The sequence below is a fragment of the Branchiostoma belcheri genome, unplaced genomic scaffold, assembly GCF_001625305.1.
Source record: "Branchiostoma belcheri isolate BF01 breed outbred unplaced genomic scaffold, Haploidv18h27 scaffold26, whole genome shotgun sequence".
NCBI lineage: Eukaryota > Metazoa > Chordata > Leptocardii > Amphioxiformes > Branchiostomatidae > Branchiostoma > Branchiostoma belcheri.
Window position 1 is genome coordinate 3,098,604 of NW_017803865.1, and position 18,631 is coordinate 3,117,234.

The 18,631-nt window shown below is 38.9% G+C and overlaps 1 protein-coding gene across 1 annotated transcript in view; it reads left to right on the forward strand.

The window, feature by feature from the left end:
- LOC109471814 (muscle M-line assembly protein unc-89-like) overlaps positions 1–17,755 on the forward strand; it is a 91,529-nt gene extending 73,774 nt beyond the window's left edge. The window contains exons 44-51 of the mRNA XM_019771169.1: positions 8,633–8,723; positions 13,094–13,297; positions 13,671–13,751; positions 13,893–13,953; positions 14,499–14,698; positions 15,231–15,383; positions 15,981–16,104; positions 16,743–17,755. Of these exons, the coding sequence (XP_019626728.1) occupies positions 8,633–8,723; positions 13,094–13,297; positions 13,671–13,751; positions 13,893–13,953; positions 14,499–14,698; positions 15,231–15,383; positions 15,981–16,104; positions 16,743–16,865 (1,037 nt within the window). The 3' untranslated portion in view covers positions 16,866–17,755. The remainder of the gene's footprint in view (positions 1–8,632; positions 8,724–13,093; positions 13,298–13,670; positions 13,752–13,892; positions 13,954–14,498; positions 14,699–15,230; positions 15,384–15,980; positions 16,105–16,742) is intronic.
- Positions 17,756–18,631: the final 876 nt, after the last annotated feature.

Consider the following 18,631-nt stretch of genomic DNA (forward strand, 5'->3'; position numbering starts at 1 on the left):
AGTTTGGGGTAAGAATAAGTCTTATACAAGCCTACACTGGCAGACGTGAAAGGTTTTATTCAGAAAAAGGTTTAATACGGCTTTGTTGTTGAGCTTGAAAGTCCAAAACAAGCGAATCTGTTCATGCTGTGTCACTGATGTTAGAATAAATGTTGTGAATTTGTTAAAAATTGCAGTCAGGATTCAGTTTTACGTACGCTTATATTGGCAGATTAGCAGAGCGTCTGCTAAGACGAAAAGGAGAAGAAGAAGAATATTGGCAGATGTGGGTTCATTCACAAGGTTTGATGAATTTCAATGGGTCTTTGATGCTCTTGTTTTGCCCCAAGTACAAAACATACAGATACAAATCTGTGTCACTGATGTTGGTGTACATGTAAATGTTAGTTAGTCATGATCAGAAGTTACTGTGAGGAGTAAGTTTTTTATGGGTCATAGTTAGCTGATTTTGAGTACTAGGCTAAACGAGTCTTTGACATCATTCGGGTTGCTTAGACAAAGTTATAGTGTGGTGTATTCAGTCTAGAGTAAAGTACAGTTTTCAGTAACAATCTACATTTGTATATAAGTTATGTGGTGAAATATTCAAGCATTTGTTTCACAGAAATCTCTTGGATTATAAGAGTTTGAAAACTTGGACAGAATGTTAACCCTTGTCCTGCTGGCATTCCTGGCACAATATTTTTCAATAATTTCAAATACATCTTTATTAGATCATAAACCCCCAATTTTTTTGTAAGGCAGTTACTTCCACATCCGTTGCGTTTCGCTGTGGTGTGATGCGTTGCACGAGAAACACCCCCAAATCGTACCTATACAGGGTGCTATATAGATGGTACTGTATGTGCAGAACAACAATTGTTGTGCTCTACAGGACAAGGGTTAAGAGAGAGGCCCATTACTGCCTGGCTTCTGAGTTATGTATAAAACAATGACTGTATTAGCATACACATTAATCATTGTATTGTGCTGGCAGGAGAATACATATGAACTAGTCCCTTACATTTTGAACTTAATGAACCATAAAATCTCTACCAATACTAACTTAAAAGAGGTAATTTTTATTACAAATATTTTGTTCAGAATTCAGTAGAATTTTCCATGAACCAACTAGTTAACTTGACCTGGCCCAGATCATTTCTTATTGATATTCAAATTTCCCGCCTTTTCTCTGGGGCGTTTCCTCTAATGTTGACTCCTTTTAATGCCCAACCACCCTAACAATACTCACATGTGCCATAGAAATATAACCAGCACCTTACTGTTTTTATTCACAATTCAGCGAAATTTTCTATGAACCAAGTAGTTGAATTGACCCAGCCCAGACGATCTCACATTCTTTTGGTATTCAAATTTCAACATAAAATCTCAATCAATGATAATTTAAAAGAGGTACGTTTTAGTAAAAAAAATTGTTCAGAATTTAATGGAAATTCCATGAACCAAGTAGCTGAATTGACCCAGCCTGGGTTATAATCTTACTTTGATATTTAAATTTCCCGCCTTTTCTCTGGGGCGTTTCCTCTAATGTTGACTCCTTTTGACACCCGCCCACCCTAACAATGACCTCACCTGGAACAAAGGGCAGGTATGACACACCTGTGGAACAAAGGGCAGGTACATAGAACACTCACCTGAGTACAGGTGAGGTGTGACACAGAGGTGTGTTACTCAGGTGAGAGAACAACATTGTAACATGTCGTCTGCAGAAAGCAGTATGGAGCCTGGGTATATCTTTGGTGGGTTGTTTTTATTTTCTATGCTGGGTTTTGGGTACAACAGGTTGTCAGTTGTTTATAACCTTATGTATATAGCGTTACATGTACCTAGTCCTTGTATCAAGCTTGTTTTTTTTTTTTTATATTTTAAAATTAAGAGCTTTGGGTTGTGAGAAAGTGTGTATACCGAGATATATCTTTGGTAGGTTGTCAGCGAGTTTTGTTTTATAGACTGGGTTTCAGGTATTACAGGTAACACACCTGTATAGAACATTCACCTGGCCACAGGTGAGACACACAGGTGAGAGTACACGTTTGTAACATGACATCCTCAGAAGGCAGTACTGGTAGTATGGAACTGGGGTATATCTTTGGTACGTTGTTTGTGAGTTTTGTTTTATAGACTGGGTTTTAGCTACAGTGACATGTAACATTCGTGTTCATAATATCACCAGGATCCATAATATCGCCACCTTGAGAAACAGTGTGCTTAAAGATATTTTTACTGCAACATACCCTAGGTATGTACATTTGAGGTGTGCAGGAGTGCATACCAAAAGTATGTTGCAGTAAAAATATCTTAAAGCACACTGTTTCTCAATGCAAGGTGGCGATATTATGGACCCTGGTGATATTATGGACATGGATGTTAATCTACAGATTGTATGTCAGTTGTTGATATTCGGTAAGAACGTATAGTCCTTTTATCCACCATGTTTTATTGTTACTCCGTGAAGGAGGTCAGGACCTCCGGACGGAGTGTTGTAATCGGCTGATTTTTCATGTTCGCAGTCAAAACACTGGGTTCTCTTTGTGTAATCGGCACGCAATTTTATACGCCGTCTGCGGGCATGCCCGTGTTGATGCACGAATGTGTATTTTTGCCGTTGCTGCTTTCGTGGTCAATGTAATATCGCAGACGCACCCCTACAATTACGAGGCGAATTGGAATGGTCCAGAAAAACGCGTTGTTTGGAATAGCAGTGGGGTTCAAAAAAGTTCATGCAGATACGGGGTGGTTTTTATAAGTGGTTCCAGATGTTTTTGCCCATGGTTAAGAGATGCCAAGTTTTTTGGAAGATGTTCGCAGCCAAAACGCATTCTTCCGTACGTCGCATTTCTGTGTAATTTCGCATGTGGTGTTGCATTATGTCCGGGATGATGCACGTCTTTTTATTTTTACCGTAGCTGTTTTGATATTGGAGTAAATGCTTATTTTCGAAACATCCCCATTTCTTTGAAATGGTTTCGTCCGTTTATGCAACTGTTACTGCGCTAATGACGACCAGTCGCGCTGTCCTGATACACCGCGAATGTGCGAGTGTTCCCTGTAGACAGTCCCGGGAGTCATTTTTTTGCACATTCCAGAAGCCAAAACCAAAATACGTTCATGAACCGAGTCCAAAAAACCGAAACGTGAAAATCGGATGATCGGACCTGATGTACATTTCTCTTTCTATAGATTGTACACACAATACACACATCTTTAGATAATCTGGCCATAGGCAGGTTAAAAAAAGTAAACCTGAATCATACTAGATTAGCGTAAATGCATGTTAATGCGTTCAAAACAAGAAAAAAATTGTTTCCGGGTATTAATCTCTTGAATCACGGCGCTGAATATTGACGCAAAAATATTTCGGGCATCGCGCGCCCTTCCCGCGTCACGTGTAGGCATCTCGCATCTCTGATTGGTTGTTGCGTCTTAAGATGACTGAGCCGACGCGCGTTTAAACAATTTTTCTTTGTTCGATTTATCACACTTCACAGAGAATTGTCGCCAATGGCTACTTCTTTTTGTTGCAATATATAATACTTCACGGAGAATTGTCGCCTATGGCTTCTTGTTTTGTATTGTAAATATTATGTAAGACCAGTTGTGTTTTCTCGGCTGGGTTTTAGGTGCAACTGGTAACCTATAGATTGTCGGTTGTTTTTATGTTAATTGTTGATTTTTGTAAAGAATATACAACGTTATGTTGTCTGCGAGTTTTTAATTTTCTATATATAGCCATGCATATATATATATACAACATGTAATATTGTATTGTTTGGTTGTTAGCTGTTGTTTTTACATGAGTTTTTAGTCTTGTTGTGTTGTATTGTAAATATCTCAAAAGTAGGAGCAGTTTTGGGTCCTTGGAAAGTGTGTATACCGAGATATATCTTTGGTTGGTTGTCATAAGTTTTGTTCTCTAGACTGGGTTTTAGGTACAGCATATAACCTTCAAGTTGTGAGTTGTAGTGTAGTACAGTTGTTTGTAAGAATTTAAAACATTATGTAGATACTTAGTCCTTGTATCAAGCCTTTTGTTTTGAAGAGCAGTTTTGGGTGTTTAGAAAGTGTGTAAACATGTGAAATGGTGACAGATTTTAGGGAAGAATGTGCCACGTGTGATCTACAAGCAGTTCTTGTTTTCATTGGAATTATTTGTTCAATCTTTTACAAGACACATTCCATTCATTGTAGTCTAGCATCTTGTATTTCAAGAACAGATTTTGAGTAGAACCAGCTTTACATAGAGATGAATTCAAAGTGAAAGAAATATGGTAGAATTATGTTTCATATGGTGCAAGATTCCCTCTATATGTCATTGAAGCATATTATAGGAGAATTAGACTGTTAAATGATGGTGTCATGTTCAGTCTTTGTGATCCTCTGTATATTTGCTTTCTCACTTCCCTAAAAACTGTCAAAAGAACTGTTGGTTGGGTTTTACAGGTAAAGAAGTGATGTTGTTTTTGTGTCAAGAGTTTTTGGTTCAGCCTTTGGAAGAGAACTATACCCATACTAATAGTATGTGGTACACTTGTACATGAAATTTAATATTTATAACTGTTACTATAACTTACTATGTTATGAGGTGCATGTAATCAGAAGTCCATTTCATACATTGTTATCCTGTAATGATTTCTACCCTAAAATGTATATTACTAGAAGAATCAAGATGTTTTAATTGTTAGCTTTCATTCTTGTTTTGTCCCTGGGGTTCAAAGTATGAAAGTTAGATGTCGGTTTACTTACAGGTGTCATACCTGTATTTACCTGTCCTGTCTGTAGTAACAATAGCTGTACAGGTGCTCATTCTACCTGTCTGGACCAGGTGTGTCTATTGTAATAATGACTTTCAGGTAACATAGAGTCCAACACTGTACCGACTCAACTTGAGTTACTGTTTGTACATGTTAAGTGTATTTTTTTTTTATCTTCAATTTTCACCTCAGAATTACATAACAAGGCTCATACAAATTATTCAGTGGGTTACATTAATTTTAATCTCTACCAGACTAACTACGCTGGCTATATATAGTAGAATATTTGCCAGGGGAGTTTGGCCGCCTTGTAGGTTTGACAGGCCGCGGAGGGAAAGAAACTACCTCCCCGCAGCCGGACTCCCTTGACCAATTTTACTCTCTTTTTTGTCGAATTCTACGATCCGTATTCCCGTAGAAAGGCCTGGTGGAGGTTATATATTTGCTTCTTCACTTCCCTAAAAACTGTGAAAAGAACTGTTTAGTTTTACATTACAGTTTAAGGTTGTACCCATTTGGGAAGCCTTCACAAGGCCTTTCCCTGCCATTGTGTTTAGATATGTCCAGGTGAATGCTCTCTTTGTACTGCCATTGTTTCAGCTTCAATGCCTGCTTTTTCAGTGTTCCTTACTTGTTATTTGAACAAACAATAGATGAATAGGAAACCCTTGTGAGAGTAATTTTCATGTGGCAAAAATGCCTGAAAGGATCGTGTTATAACTGTTCTATTTGTACATGTAGGTCAACATTGTAAGCTTTATAGACCAATATTTTGTAGGATATAAAAGTTGTAAATCTATCCAACTGTAATGTGTACTCAGACCAAATTACAACATAACTTTTACTCTAGTACAGTCACTGGACTTAATACTCCAATTTACATGTACCTGAAAAGTTTTCTACAATCTGCAGTTACCACTACAGTTCTATGATATACGTTTTGCTTTAATTCTTCAAATTATGATGTCTTAATTCCCAAGAAAGTTATGTTTTCGAGTTTTGTTTTTTTCAGAACAGCATAACTCAAGAAGTCGTAGATGGGTCATTATGATATTTGGTATTTTGGAAGCTGTTTGTAAAGTAAAGAAATAGTGAAATTCTGACCCCCAAAGTGGCTTTCTACATTGTAAGATACTACAGCAGAACTTTCGTTTTTGATACCTTGATTGTACTTTAGGCATTTGTGGACTTTATAGTTCAAACAACACGGTTTACTACAATAATGTTTCTCCATTAAAAGCTTAGGGTGTAACCTATGTTGTGCAGTCAGTGGAAAATAACCTTATATATTATTAATGGCACCTGCTTGTTATACCTTTGTGTGGTTCTCACACCTGGTGCACCTGTACAGGTATCGCCATGGCGATGATTACAGGTGGTTTAAGGGATGACAGTAATTTATGGGGTTTTGTGCTTTTCTCTGCTCTTTGTGTCCACTTGACATGTTTGAAAGCCTTCTTGTCACATGGATAATTACATTGAAACGAATTGTTTTAGAGCAGTTTCTTCTTCCTCTTTTTCTTCCTCTTCTTCCCTTTCCAACAAATATTATTAAGGTCAATGTGAAGTTTAAATCTAACAACTTGAAAGTAGAAAGTCTAACATGTATATTTGACTTTGCTGGTCTGCTATGTAGTGTAATACTAATACTTGTAGTGTATTATCCATCATAAGTAAAATCATTCTTTCTTCAGTAAAATAAAATTGACACATGTATTAATGTACATGTATTCGATACTGGTATTTTCAGAAGCCATACTAATTTCATCCATTTGTTTTCTTTAAAAAAATACTTAATGTAAGTCTAACACTATATATGCCATGCTAGGTTAAAAAAAAAAGAACAACTCTGAAAGTAAACCAATAAATTTCTCCAGTGCTTATATACAGCTTACAACATGACCTTTCCCACCAGTGCTTAAGAAATCAGTTCCAGGTGAGATACAGTTTCTTAAGGAATGTTTACCCCCGTCTTAAGTCAGGCGACTGTTTAAGGCTCCTTAACTCCAGGTGTTTAGAAAGCCGCACCTTTACTGTAAGACCAGCCTTGTTGTTCCGAAAGGCTAGGCAACAACAAAAGACCCTGTGAACCTTAAACTAACACTGTTATAGGTGGGGAAACTGTATCACTAGAAAGCTTTAAACAACTCCTGCAATCAAATGTACAAAGATTGAGCGTAACAAGTCGTTCGGTGTGATATAGCCAGCTGCCGCTGTGCCGTGTGCCTGCGAAGCTGGTGTGTTACGCCAAAGGGCGGTTGTACCGGCTATGCAGATACAGATACAGAGGAAAAGCCTATATAGTATACATTCTAACTACGTCAGAGGGATATACTCTACCCTATATTACTGGCATATTGTTTTACAAAGAAAGGATGTGTTATTCTATATCTTTGTTTTTTTCACATTTGCAAGTGAATATTACATAACACAGTTATAGGTGGGGAAACTAGTCAGGAAAGGCATATATACTAACTATGTCAGAGAAATATACACAGTATGCTGCTGACTTACCCTAGAGTACTGGGATATTCTTTTACAAATGTAGTTATAGGAAGGATGTGTTATTTTATATCTTTGGTTTTCTCACATTTAGCTAGCGAATATGAACTGACGCACTTATATGGAAAACCGTAGTCAGGAAAGGCAGACATTCTAACTATGTCAGACATATATAAACAGTATACTGCTGACTTACCCTATATTATTACAAAGTACATTGTACATGCTGTATTACATTTACCAGTCTATTAATGGTGCTTTTCGAGTTACGAGATCTTTTGTTAAATCTGTTAGAATATTTGTGTATTATAATACTATATACATATGTGTATTTAGACTTATATGACTGACATTTCTGAATTCTTTAACGCACAGTTCATGTTACAAAGTACATTGTCTACCTATTACATTTACCAGTCTGTTAATAGTGCTTTTTGATTTACTAAATCTTTTGTTAAATCTGTCAGCGTGTACAAAATGTATGTGTATTTACAAGTAATATACTATGTAGGTGGTCGCTTGTTAATAAGTTATCAATTGTTTGTTCTTTTCATTATTAGGCACTTGAGATTTGCCTGGAGTTATTAGTTCAGTTGTTAAACTTGACAATGTGTGTATATGTGTGAAAGGTCACTGGTTAATAAGTTAGCAATTGTTTACTTTTATCGATTGTTAACCACTTGAATTTGTTTGGAGATCGTTAGGTTACATTTACTGAGAAAAAAGAGGTGCCAAGTTGTCATAAGAGACTAAATGATTTTAAGTGGTTAGTATTATTTGTTGAACCTTTAGCACACTGATTTAGAGGTAGTCATCTGGCTACCTATTCTCTAACAATTACTGTGCTTTTCTTTAAAGTGACTTGCTGGACTTTAAGAAAAAAGAGTGTATCATACATTTATCATGCATTTTTCTTTCAGTGTTTCAAATGATTAGACAACTACTGGAAAACTATCAGGATAATCAGTGTAAGCAGATCGTTCAGTAACTCAGGATATAGTGTCATGAGTTCATCACTAACTTACATGTATCTCTTGTATTTCCCACACAGACTCTCTGGACCTGTTAAAGTTAGGCCATGTGTGTGTACAGGGGTTATTATTGATTGGTATTGATCACTATTGATATGTAATTGATTATTGATTATTGATATTGCAGATTCGCTGGACCTGTTAAAGCTGGGCCATGTGTGTGTACAGAAGTTTTTATTAATTATTGTCTATTGATTATTAATATTTCCCATTATTTGCTATTGATTATTGCAGACTCGCTGGACCTGTTAAAGCTGGGCCATGTGTGTGTACAGGAGTTATTATTGATTTGTATTGATCACTATTGATATGTAATTGATTATTAACTATTGATTATTGATATTGCAGATTCGCTGGACCTGTTAAAGCTGGGCCATGTGTGTGTACAGAAAGACACTCAGATCTCAGATGTGTACGAAGTTAAGGACAAGCTGGGACAGTGAGTACACTTTTTATTCTAGTCATCTTCAACTTTCCATCTAACACTCAGTCAGTGTGTTTGTGTTTCTATATGTGTGTGTGCACGTGTGCGTATGTGCATCTGTGTGTTTTTCTGTGTGTGTGTGCGTGCGTGAAGTGTAAAAACAGAAAAATTCGAACCTTTTTAATGTACTGTGCTCCAATTTCTGCCTGTGAGAATGTGGGAAGGGCTAAAATTTTCACCAAAGTTTCAGAATTTCTGTTGATGCTAGAAATAGAACAGAGGTATTTGGTCAAGGCTAACAAATCAACGCCATGTCAGGCAGACAGCAGCATGTCCTGAAAGTAGGGTCTACTGACAGGTATGGCCTGAAGGTCCACACCAGCTGTACTTGTTTCTGTCAGCTTAGTTTCTAACGCAAATGGGACTCGAATTCTGGAGCTGTAGCCTAAGTCAGGGCCAGGTTAAGTTCATCTTTTTGTCAACAGTTGGTTGTGTTACATCCTGCTTGAAAATCCCAAGCCATTTAAGTCATACGACAGCTGACAACGAATATAACAACTTACTTTGTCTGTAAAGAAGTTAGAATTAAAGTCTCATGAATTAACAAAATTTATAATCAACTCTAAAAACTTTCCCTCATGCAGGGCCTCTTGAAATTTTATCATCAGAAGCAACAAGTTTTTGAAATAATAGAAAACAGACAAAACCTAGAACTGCCCGAAGGCCCGTCTTTGCTAAGGGACTCGGACGTAAAATGTGGGATCCTTCAGCCTTTCCAAGGAGCCCAATTAGCCCGTCTTAAGTACACAGTTTTTCATACCTTCAGGTCTCGACCTTGTCTTAGAAGGTTTCCCTTGAAGAAGGATAATCCAAGACATCTTGTGTGAGAATGTTGCCTCAAGGCTGCCTGTCTTCAAGATTTCTTACTGTTTTTCTTTTGAGATGTGCTTGTAGCTTGCAAAACCAGATTTGGTTCCTTCAAGTGATCCAATATCTTCTGGCTTGGTTTTCATTTATTTCTGAAAGAAAAGAAGATTTCCTGCCAATGATTCAAAGGAATTAGAACCAGACTAGCAAAGAAAAATATATGGTGGAAACATTTTTGTAAACTATGAAATCTCATCCCTTCAAAAAGAATGATCCTGAAGTACTTTTCTTCTAGTAGCTGTCTACTTCAAGTTCTTCTTTCTCTGTAGAGATTTAAATCACAGTGTTGTTTTGCAAAAGCAATTTTAATCCTTTGTCACTGATGTCATTTTTCTGATTGGTTTTGACTGCTATCTAGAGAATAAATGCAGCCCATTGTTGACAATTACAAAGAAGCTAAATCTCTTGGACACACATCCCTCCCACGAAGCAAGAAACCAAATACCTCACATCTCTTACAAAGTACTTTCCTACATCCGATACTAAAACAGCATAAAGAAATAAATCTGTCCTAACCATGGTAATTTATCAGTAGAATATCACTGGGTTTATCTTAAGTTACCAAACTAGGCCCGACCCCCCCCCCTCCACCTGTTAGTATGACCCGAATCTGTCCCCCCCTGCTGAGAGACGTGGGCCGATCCAAATCACACACCTGTTGCTATAGGCAGGCAGGAGTATCAGGTTACATGTGGGAGAAACAGGCAATAAATAAATCAGTCAATTAATCAATTAATCAAATTTATGAAAGTAGGTCATACATCCCCCCTTGCTGACAGACATTCACCAAAAAGCAGTTACTCAAGCAACTGGATATGATTTTAGAAACAGTCAGACGTTTCAGGTACCTTTTGACCATTGCCTCCCAACCTTCCCCAGGCCATGGCTCGGACATGGTTTGACTAATGATTGTTTATGTCTCAATAACATGTTTCACATCAAATATGTAAGCTATGTACTTTTTAACAGCTTTTGTTTTTGAGAATCTGGAACTGAAATCTTGCAGCCTCCAGTTGCCCTACTTGCTGCTCTGACCATGATTATCCTTCCTGACAACTCTGTCTGATCAAAGGCTTGATAAAAACCCATTCTTAAAGACATTCCCAACATATTAAGACATCTTGGACACAATCTTGATATTTCAAGGCATCTTGGAGACATTTTCATCATCTGAAGACATCTTGCAGCCCTCCAGTTGCCCTACTTGCTGCTATGAGCATGATTATCCTTCCTGACAACTCTGTCTGATCAAAGACCTGATAAAATCCCATTCTCCGATGTTTTGATAGAACTGTCAAGTTACTATGGCAACGTGTTTACGGAAACCTGGGTGGTCTGATGACCTGATAAACACTTAAGAGTCAGATCTGATAACGTAATAACACTTAGAGTCGGAACTGAGAGAGTTATAGGGACAGTACAGGTATGGAACATATATCGTGAGAAATTCAACCAAATGTTTGTGTCTGAAAGCTCTTCTGAATTTGAATTTAAACTTTTAACAAAAGACAAGGTAACACCCACACAGCACACTACTGTTACAGGTGTCTATCCTGTTCTTTTGAAATGAAAACCTAACTTAAGGTACTAAGAAGACAACATTGTGAATGTCGCAATTTTCGAAAATAAATAAGAAGACAACGTATTTCTGTGTGTCCAAGAGTTGGAAAAGTGAAATCTTACCTATTAGTTACAAGGTGAAGCAGAGTAAATGTTAGTAAAACCTTGTGAAGTGATGTTAAACCAGGGCTTTAGCCAGCTCGAAATTTTTTACCGTCAACCCCAGGTCAACCCAATTCGCGAAAAAAATACCGTCAACGCGAAAAAAATTCCGTCAATGATTACTTTTAAAGAATGTCTTTCACGATCCGGTGATCGACATCACGCCCTCCCGCACACTTAATGCATTCGGTGTTCTAAATACCCGTCAAGATTGCAGAATAAAAAAAAAACTACACAATCTGCAATTTTGCAGAATGAAAAAAACTACAGTTCTCACAAGGAGACAACACGCAATGAATAATCCGCTATTCCCTTTGTTTTGATCCGCTCAAATCCCGCCGCGATTCAAGCCGCGGCCATGCAAATGAACCTACTCATGACGTCACAGCCTCCGATTTCCACCGAGCCGGCCCCGAGCGCTGACCGACAGCGGGCGATGTGGCTCAGATCTCCGACGATTTCCTTATTTAGAGCGTTCGGAAGACTTCGGGTAGCAAACAAAATGGCCGACATGTACATGATTTTACTTGTCAGCTTCGCTTCTCAACCGAAATGAGGAAGTTACAACTCCTTTGCGGACTTTAGCGGCCATGAAGTTGACTTGGGGAAGCGCTGAGACGTGATTTCGCTACGACAAAGGGGATTTTGCCGCGGAGGGAGTTACGTGGCCGGCAAAAACTCGCGTGTCAGCGATCCTCCAGAAATCTTTATGCTGCCGCTCAAGTCTTCGCGCGAAGGAGGTCTGACGAAGTTTTAGATTAAATAAGGCCACATTGTGTGGATCAATCTCCGTTTTCTTGCGATAGTATGATTATTCAAGTACAGTATATTATTCAAAAACGTTTGATATTTCTTTGTTCGTTGTCACATGTTTATTTATCGTATTGTCATGTACAGTTAGCAGCGTGTGTCTGAGTCGAGCCATTGTTTTATATTTTATTCTTATGTGGCCGTTAGCACATGTTGTTTTAACAGACAGCAACATTGAACAATAGAGCCAAGTCAACAGACGTCGGCACGGTCCTTGAAATCAGGTTTCCCGCCGCCGTGCGTTTGGAAAAGACGCCGCGCCGTGGCTCATTCAAATTCGCTAGATTTTTTCCATGTCTTTACCCACGATTTTTGACCGTCAATGTTGACGGTAAGGACTAAAATTTTTACCGTCAGACGGGACAAATTACCGTCAATTGACGGTAAAACGGTCGCTGGCTAAAGCCCTGTGTTAAACAGATGTTTGTGTGTGGACAAACGAACATCAACCTGTTTTCATTTCTGACTGAGAGAATTGGGCCATACCAATAAAATATCTCCGCGATACATGCATACAAAATGTAATTTGCAACGGTAACCAAGTTGTATGTGCTTAGACTATAAGCCCTGTTATAAACTACTTCCATCAGTGGCAACAAATCAGTCCAAACAGTTTGGAAACAACCATTTTAATGACCGTGTTTACTACAAGGTCATCTGAAGGTCGGAATTATCAGCTTATTGTGTCCTCTTTCCATTTGTTAGTAATGATACATTGTAAACATACAAATGATATGAGAAATTCAAACCTGTTTCAGAATGGCTACACAGATGAATTTTTGAGCATTATGTTACTGTTTTTTCACTGTTCTACAGTAACTCCAATTTTTGTCAAGGAACAAGAACTTACAGTTCAAATTTGCTTCATATTGTCTTCTACCGACTCAGATAAGTTGAACTTGAAAATTTTGTTCTATTTTCTCCAGGGGCAGGTTTGGAACGGTGTACCTCTGCGAAGACAAGACCACGCGACGGAGGTTTGCGGCGAAGTACGTTCGCTGTCGGCGCTCGGCGGACCGACAGAGCATCAACCACGAGATCGAGATCATGAACCAGCTGAGACATCCCAGAATCCTCCAGTTGTACGACGCGTTCGACTGCGGAAAGGAAGTCGCCATGATCATGGAGCTGTGAGTTTGTTTGTTTGTTTTGAGTTGTGAGACCCAAGTTGAACAACTGTAGAGTAAGACATTAAGAGAGTCCCTGGATGTAGTGGCACTTCAGGCATATATTTCTAGTGTGTAGCGTCTTAGTCACTTAGTCTAATTAGTCTTAGCAATTGTTCTGCTAAGCAAGTTTATAGTCAGTTGACAGTGAACTGTACTGTGAGGGACAGTATCGAGGCACAAACCATTTCTTACTGTAACAGCACTATTGGTTCAAGTCTTTGAATGTTTGAATGTATCACCATTTTGAGTGTCAGAAAGTTCTGTTGAGAAGTTGACAAACTAGGAGGGAATGAGATGAAACCCAAGACCTTAACATGACGATTGTTTCTTTCAGGATAACAGGAGGAGAGTTGTTTCAGCTTGTAGCAGATGAAGCAGTAGAGCTATCAGAGAAGGCGTGTGTGAGTTACGTCAGGCAGCTGTGTGAGGCTGTGTCTTACATGCACGAACAGAACATCTTACACCTGGATCTTAAGGTGGGACATGTCTTAGAACATCTCAGGTTCTTCCTTAAGACAGTAGAGCTATCAGAGAAGGCGTGTGTGAGCTACGTCAGGCAGCTGTGTGAGGCTGTGTCTTACATGCACGAACAGAACATCCTACACCTGGATCTTAAGGTGGGACATGTCTTAGAACATCTCAGGTTCTTCCTTAAGACAGTAGAGCTATCAGAGAAGGCGTGTGTGAGTTACGTCAGGCAGCTGTGTGAGGCTGTGTCTTACATGCACGAACAGAACATCTTACACCTGGATCTTAAGGTGGGACATCTTAGACTCGTCTCAGGTTACTCCTTAGCCTACATGCACAAACAGAACATACTACACCTTGAGACGTCTTCATTGTTGTCTTAGAACAGCCTCTGAGTCAGTTATTCTTAAGGCAGTTCTCTAAAACCTTAGCCTACATGCATGAACCGGAGTGGGGTCTTGTTCTTTGTCTTTTTTTTTGCAATATCACTGAAGCTATCATTGACGTACAGTATATTTGTCTGTATTCATACTCATTTGGTAATTTGTTTGTTTGTTATTTTTTGTTTACCACCAACTTTTGTTTGTTTTTTGTAGCCCGAGAACATCATGTGCATCAGTAAGAAGGGAACGGCCATCATTGTTTGTTTGTTTGTTTATTTTTTTTATCATGAACGTTTGTTTGTTTTTTTTAGCCAGAGAACATCATGTGCATCAGTAAGAAGGGAACGGCCATCAAACTGATCGACTTCGGGCTGGCCAGGAAATTTGACCCCAAAGCAGACAACAGGGTGATGTTCGGCACACCTGAGTTTGTTGCACCTGAAGTCATCAACTTTGACAGTATAGACTACAGCACGGACATGTGGAGCATTGGAGTCATCACCTACGTTTTGTAAGTCACTTATATTCTAAACAAAAACCAGAAAAGTAACATTTACAAGGCAAATGCATAATGTTTACCTTCACATATGGTCTGCTCTGTTAATTCTTACTCTAACGCATTCATATATATGGTGACAGGAGTCTAAATCCCTCCTGCTATAAAATTGCAACATGAAACTTAGTAAAAAAACATCATTTATTGTTTGTAGACATAGTGTGTGATTGAGTGTAGACATAGACATCCTGTATACACTAAGTATTTTAAGCTTCCTCTGTCTTCTTGTATAAATAAATGTAGGAGGAGGGGTTACTTTGTTTTTCAAAATGATAAAGAATTGTTTGTTGTTTCTTTATTTTAAGACTTGTTAGTTGTTTGTTGTTTATATGAAGGACTGTTTGTTTGTTTGTTTGTTTGTTTGTTTGTTTGTTGCAGACTGAGCGGCCTGTCTCCCTTTATGGGTGACACAGACCAGGAGACCCTGGCAAACGTCACGCTTGTTTCTTTATTGTTATTTATTGTTTATTTGTTTGTTTATTTGCAGACTGAGCGGCCTGTCTCCCTTCATGGGCGACACAGACCAGGAAACGCTGGCAAACGTGACGCTGGCAGAGTTTGACTTCGATGACGAGGCCTTCGACAACATTTCAGATGACGCTAAGAACTTCATCGAACAGCTTCTCCTCAAGGACAAGGAGTAAGTTAACGAGTTATTGACCAGTTATTAACAGGCCTGGTTAGTGTAATTCTCTTTGTCTTCATGGTAGAAAAAGTCACTCTCAGAAGAAAATAAGTTAACGAATTTGTTTGTTTTGCATGACCAGTAAACCACCTATAGGCTTAAAACACCAGTTTTGTACAGTAAGTACAAGCTGCGCAAGACCAGGTTGTAAGGTTTGAACCACTCACATAGGGAAAAGTCCCCTACTCTTTTTGATACGTATGGTGTGATCTTCAACAAATTGCTCAAGGTGTGGCTGTCCTAAAACACGATACAGTACCTCCGGCTTTACGTCCTATCAGAGAGGATGTCCCTAACCGAAGCTAGGTACTGATTTTTGCCCAATGTGTTGACCTTAACTTCTTGATCTTGTGCCTTCCCCAGTACAAGATGGCCTTGTGTTTAAGGAGAATCTTGAATGTCTTGATACTGTACTAACATGTTGACTGTTTTCCCCAGGAGTCGCCACACAGCTAAGTCCGCCCTGCAGCACTGCTGTGTTACACGTTACATGTAACGTTAGTTACTGTATGTCTAAGTAGAGTCTTGATTGTTTTATATTTTATTTTTTAGGAGTCGCCACACGGCCAAGTCTGCCCTTCAGCATTGCTGGCTCGCCCAGGACAACACCAAGGTGCGGAACGAGAAGATCAAAACAGACAAACTCCGACGCTGGTGGCTCAAGAGGAAATGGCAGGTACGTCACTTGAGTTGTCATGGCAACAGGGCCAGTTACCATGGCAACAGATGTTGGATTAAGGGAACAGGTGGTTGCCCAAATCCTGGGCCTAAGAAACAGCTGGTAGAGCAGGCTGGGGGATTTTTGACCAAAGGTTTGCAACAACAATTTAAGGCCACATAATGTAATTTGTTGGTGTTTCTAAATCAACTCCAAAATGCTCATATTTTGGCCACAACAGTTGAAGAAAGTTATTCCGAGTTGTTACAGTTTTTTCAACCATTGCAGTATTTGATTAGAATTCACGACTGATGTTTAACTGTTGTTGGATGTTTCTTTAATGTGTAACTGTGACCATTTTAATTTGTGTTCCAAGTTAAAACCTTAGATCCAACACAAAACATTCTCTCACCTAGAGTTTTCGACCAGTCACTCTGGTCTTCCTCAGTAGACTGACCCAGTGAGGTTTGTCATGTGGCTTCTTTGAAGTGTGACGTCGACACTGGGTCAGTCTACTGAGGAAGACCAGAGTGACTGGTCAAAAGCTCTAGGTGAGAGAACTTTTTGTGTTGTATCAAAACTTTTAACTTTAAACATGTAACTACCAACACAGATAAGCCTTCATGATTGTGTTTATTTTTGTTTATTTCCCACAGAAAGCGGGAAACGCGATCCGAGCGGTCGGCAGGTTTAGGAGATCGCTGGGGCTCCTTTCCGGCAGCGTCTCAGAAGGATCCACCTCCTCACCGAACGGATCAACGTCTACCGAGGAGAACTGAACTATCTTAAAGACGTTACCAACATCTCAAGATGTCTTGGACACAATCTTAACATCTTGGAGGCATTCTTAGCATCTTGAGACATCTTCAAGACATTATTAGCATCTAAAGACATTTAGAAAGACGTTGTCAACATCTCAAGATATCTTGAAGACATTTTCAGAATCTTAGATGTCTCAACATCGTGGAGACTTCTTGTCAATATCTCGAGATATCTTAGAGGCATTGTTAGCATCTTCAGATATCTTCAAGACATTCTTGACATCTCAAGATTTTTTGGAGACATTCTCAACATCTCAAGATGTCTTGGAGAGAATCTTAATATCTGAAGACATCTTGAGACTTCTTGAAGACATTCTCAACTTATCAAGATATCCTGGAGACAGTCTCAACATCTCAAGACACTATTAATGTCTCAAGAAATCTTATGGACATTCTCAAAGTCTCAAAGCGTCTTGGAGACATTCTTGGAGGTGATAAATATTTAAGTGTGATGACGACTGAAGTTCTAAGGATCCTAAAGTCTCGCGGTACCGCACCTGGAGAAACACACCTGAGAAACACACCTGTTCTTGTCACACCTGGTAGGATTTTGTCTCACCTGGATTTACACCTGACAAGAACCTTAACCTGTATAGAAAATTTCTTAACAATACCTGAGACTGTTGGTTCACAACTGCAGCAGAAAAAAGGCAGTCTTCTGAAGGCTGGAAAAGCAGATCTCAGTGTGCCTTGAAAAGCCTGGATTTTGAGGCTAATTTTTACCAGGAGCCTTTTGTCTCACCTGGATTTATAGCTGAGAAGAATCTTCAACTGTGTAGAAACTTTCTTAACAATATCTAAGACGTTGGTTCACAACTGCAGCAGTAGAAAGGGCAACTTCTGAAGGCTGGAAAAGCGGATCTCAGTGTACCAGGAGCCTTTTGTTCCACCAAGAAGCCTGCTGTTGGAGACTATGTTGTCGTTTTCTCAAGAACTTTCTCTGTTCTTCAAGAAACAACTCAAGATCATAAAATCCTGATGTAAAGTTTGGCTGTGAAATATCTACACTTCATGATGCAGTGGAAACAGCCAGCTCACAAGCGCCGCCTGGTGAACACTATTGGAATTGCAGGACAAGGCAGAAGATACTGAAAGCTACAAACTTACTGTAAATCACCTGCATGTGTGTTGTGCTTTGTGAGAAAGGTCTTCGCAACTTTGGCTGATGGTTACTTCTTCAGACTATCACATTTCACTATTTCTATGACAAACTGTAACAAACACACATGTTGCAAATTGTGGCAAACTTTGTAACAAACATCAAAATTAACCCCTGAGTAGCAAACAGTTCCACACTGTGGCTGTTCATTCCCATGTTTTTTCCAACACCAGTTTTTTTGCACCCTCTGATTTGAAAAAAAAAAAAATTGTTCCTGTGTATGCTACACATTCCCCAAGCTGTTACTTTATAACATATGGTAAAAAATTGGTGGAAATACATGTATTTATGACTAGGAGAAGATAAGAATAAGAATGATACTTGGAACTTTGTAGAAAAGGCTGAGTTTAAGGCTCTGTCTTGGACCAAGGGAAAAACATAACGTTTGGTCAGGAGTGACAAACAATACTGTGTATAAATGTAAATCGGACACGGAGAAACTATATTTTGAGACAAAACTGAGGTGTGGGGAATGTGGTATGGTAACGAACATTTTTGTCGTAAGAAAATCGTTGTAGAGCGTTGTAAGAGTAAGAGTGACTTTGTTAGCTTAAGAACTGTACAG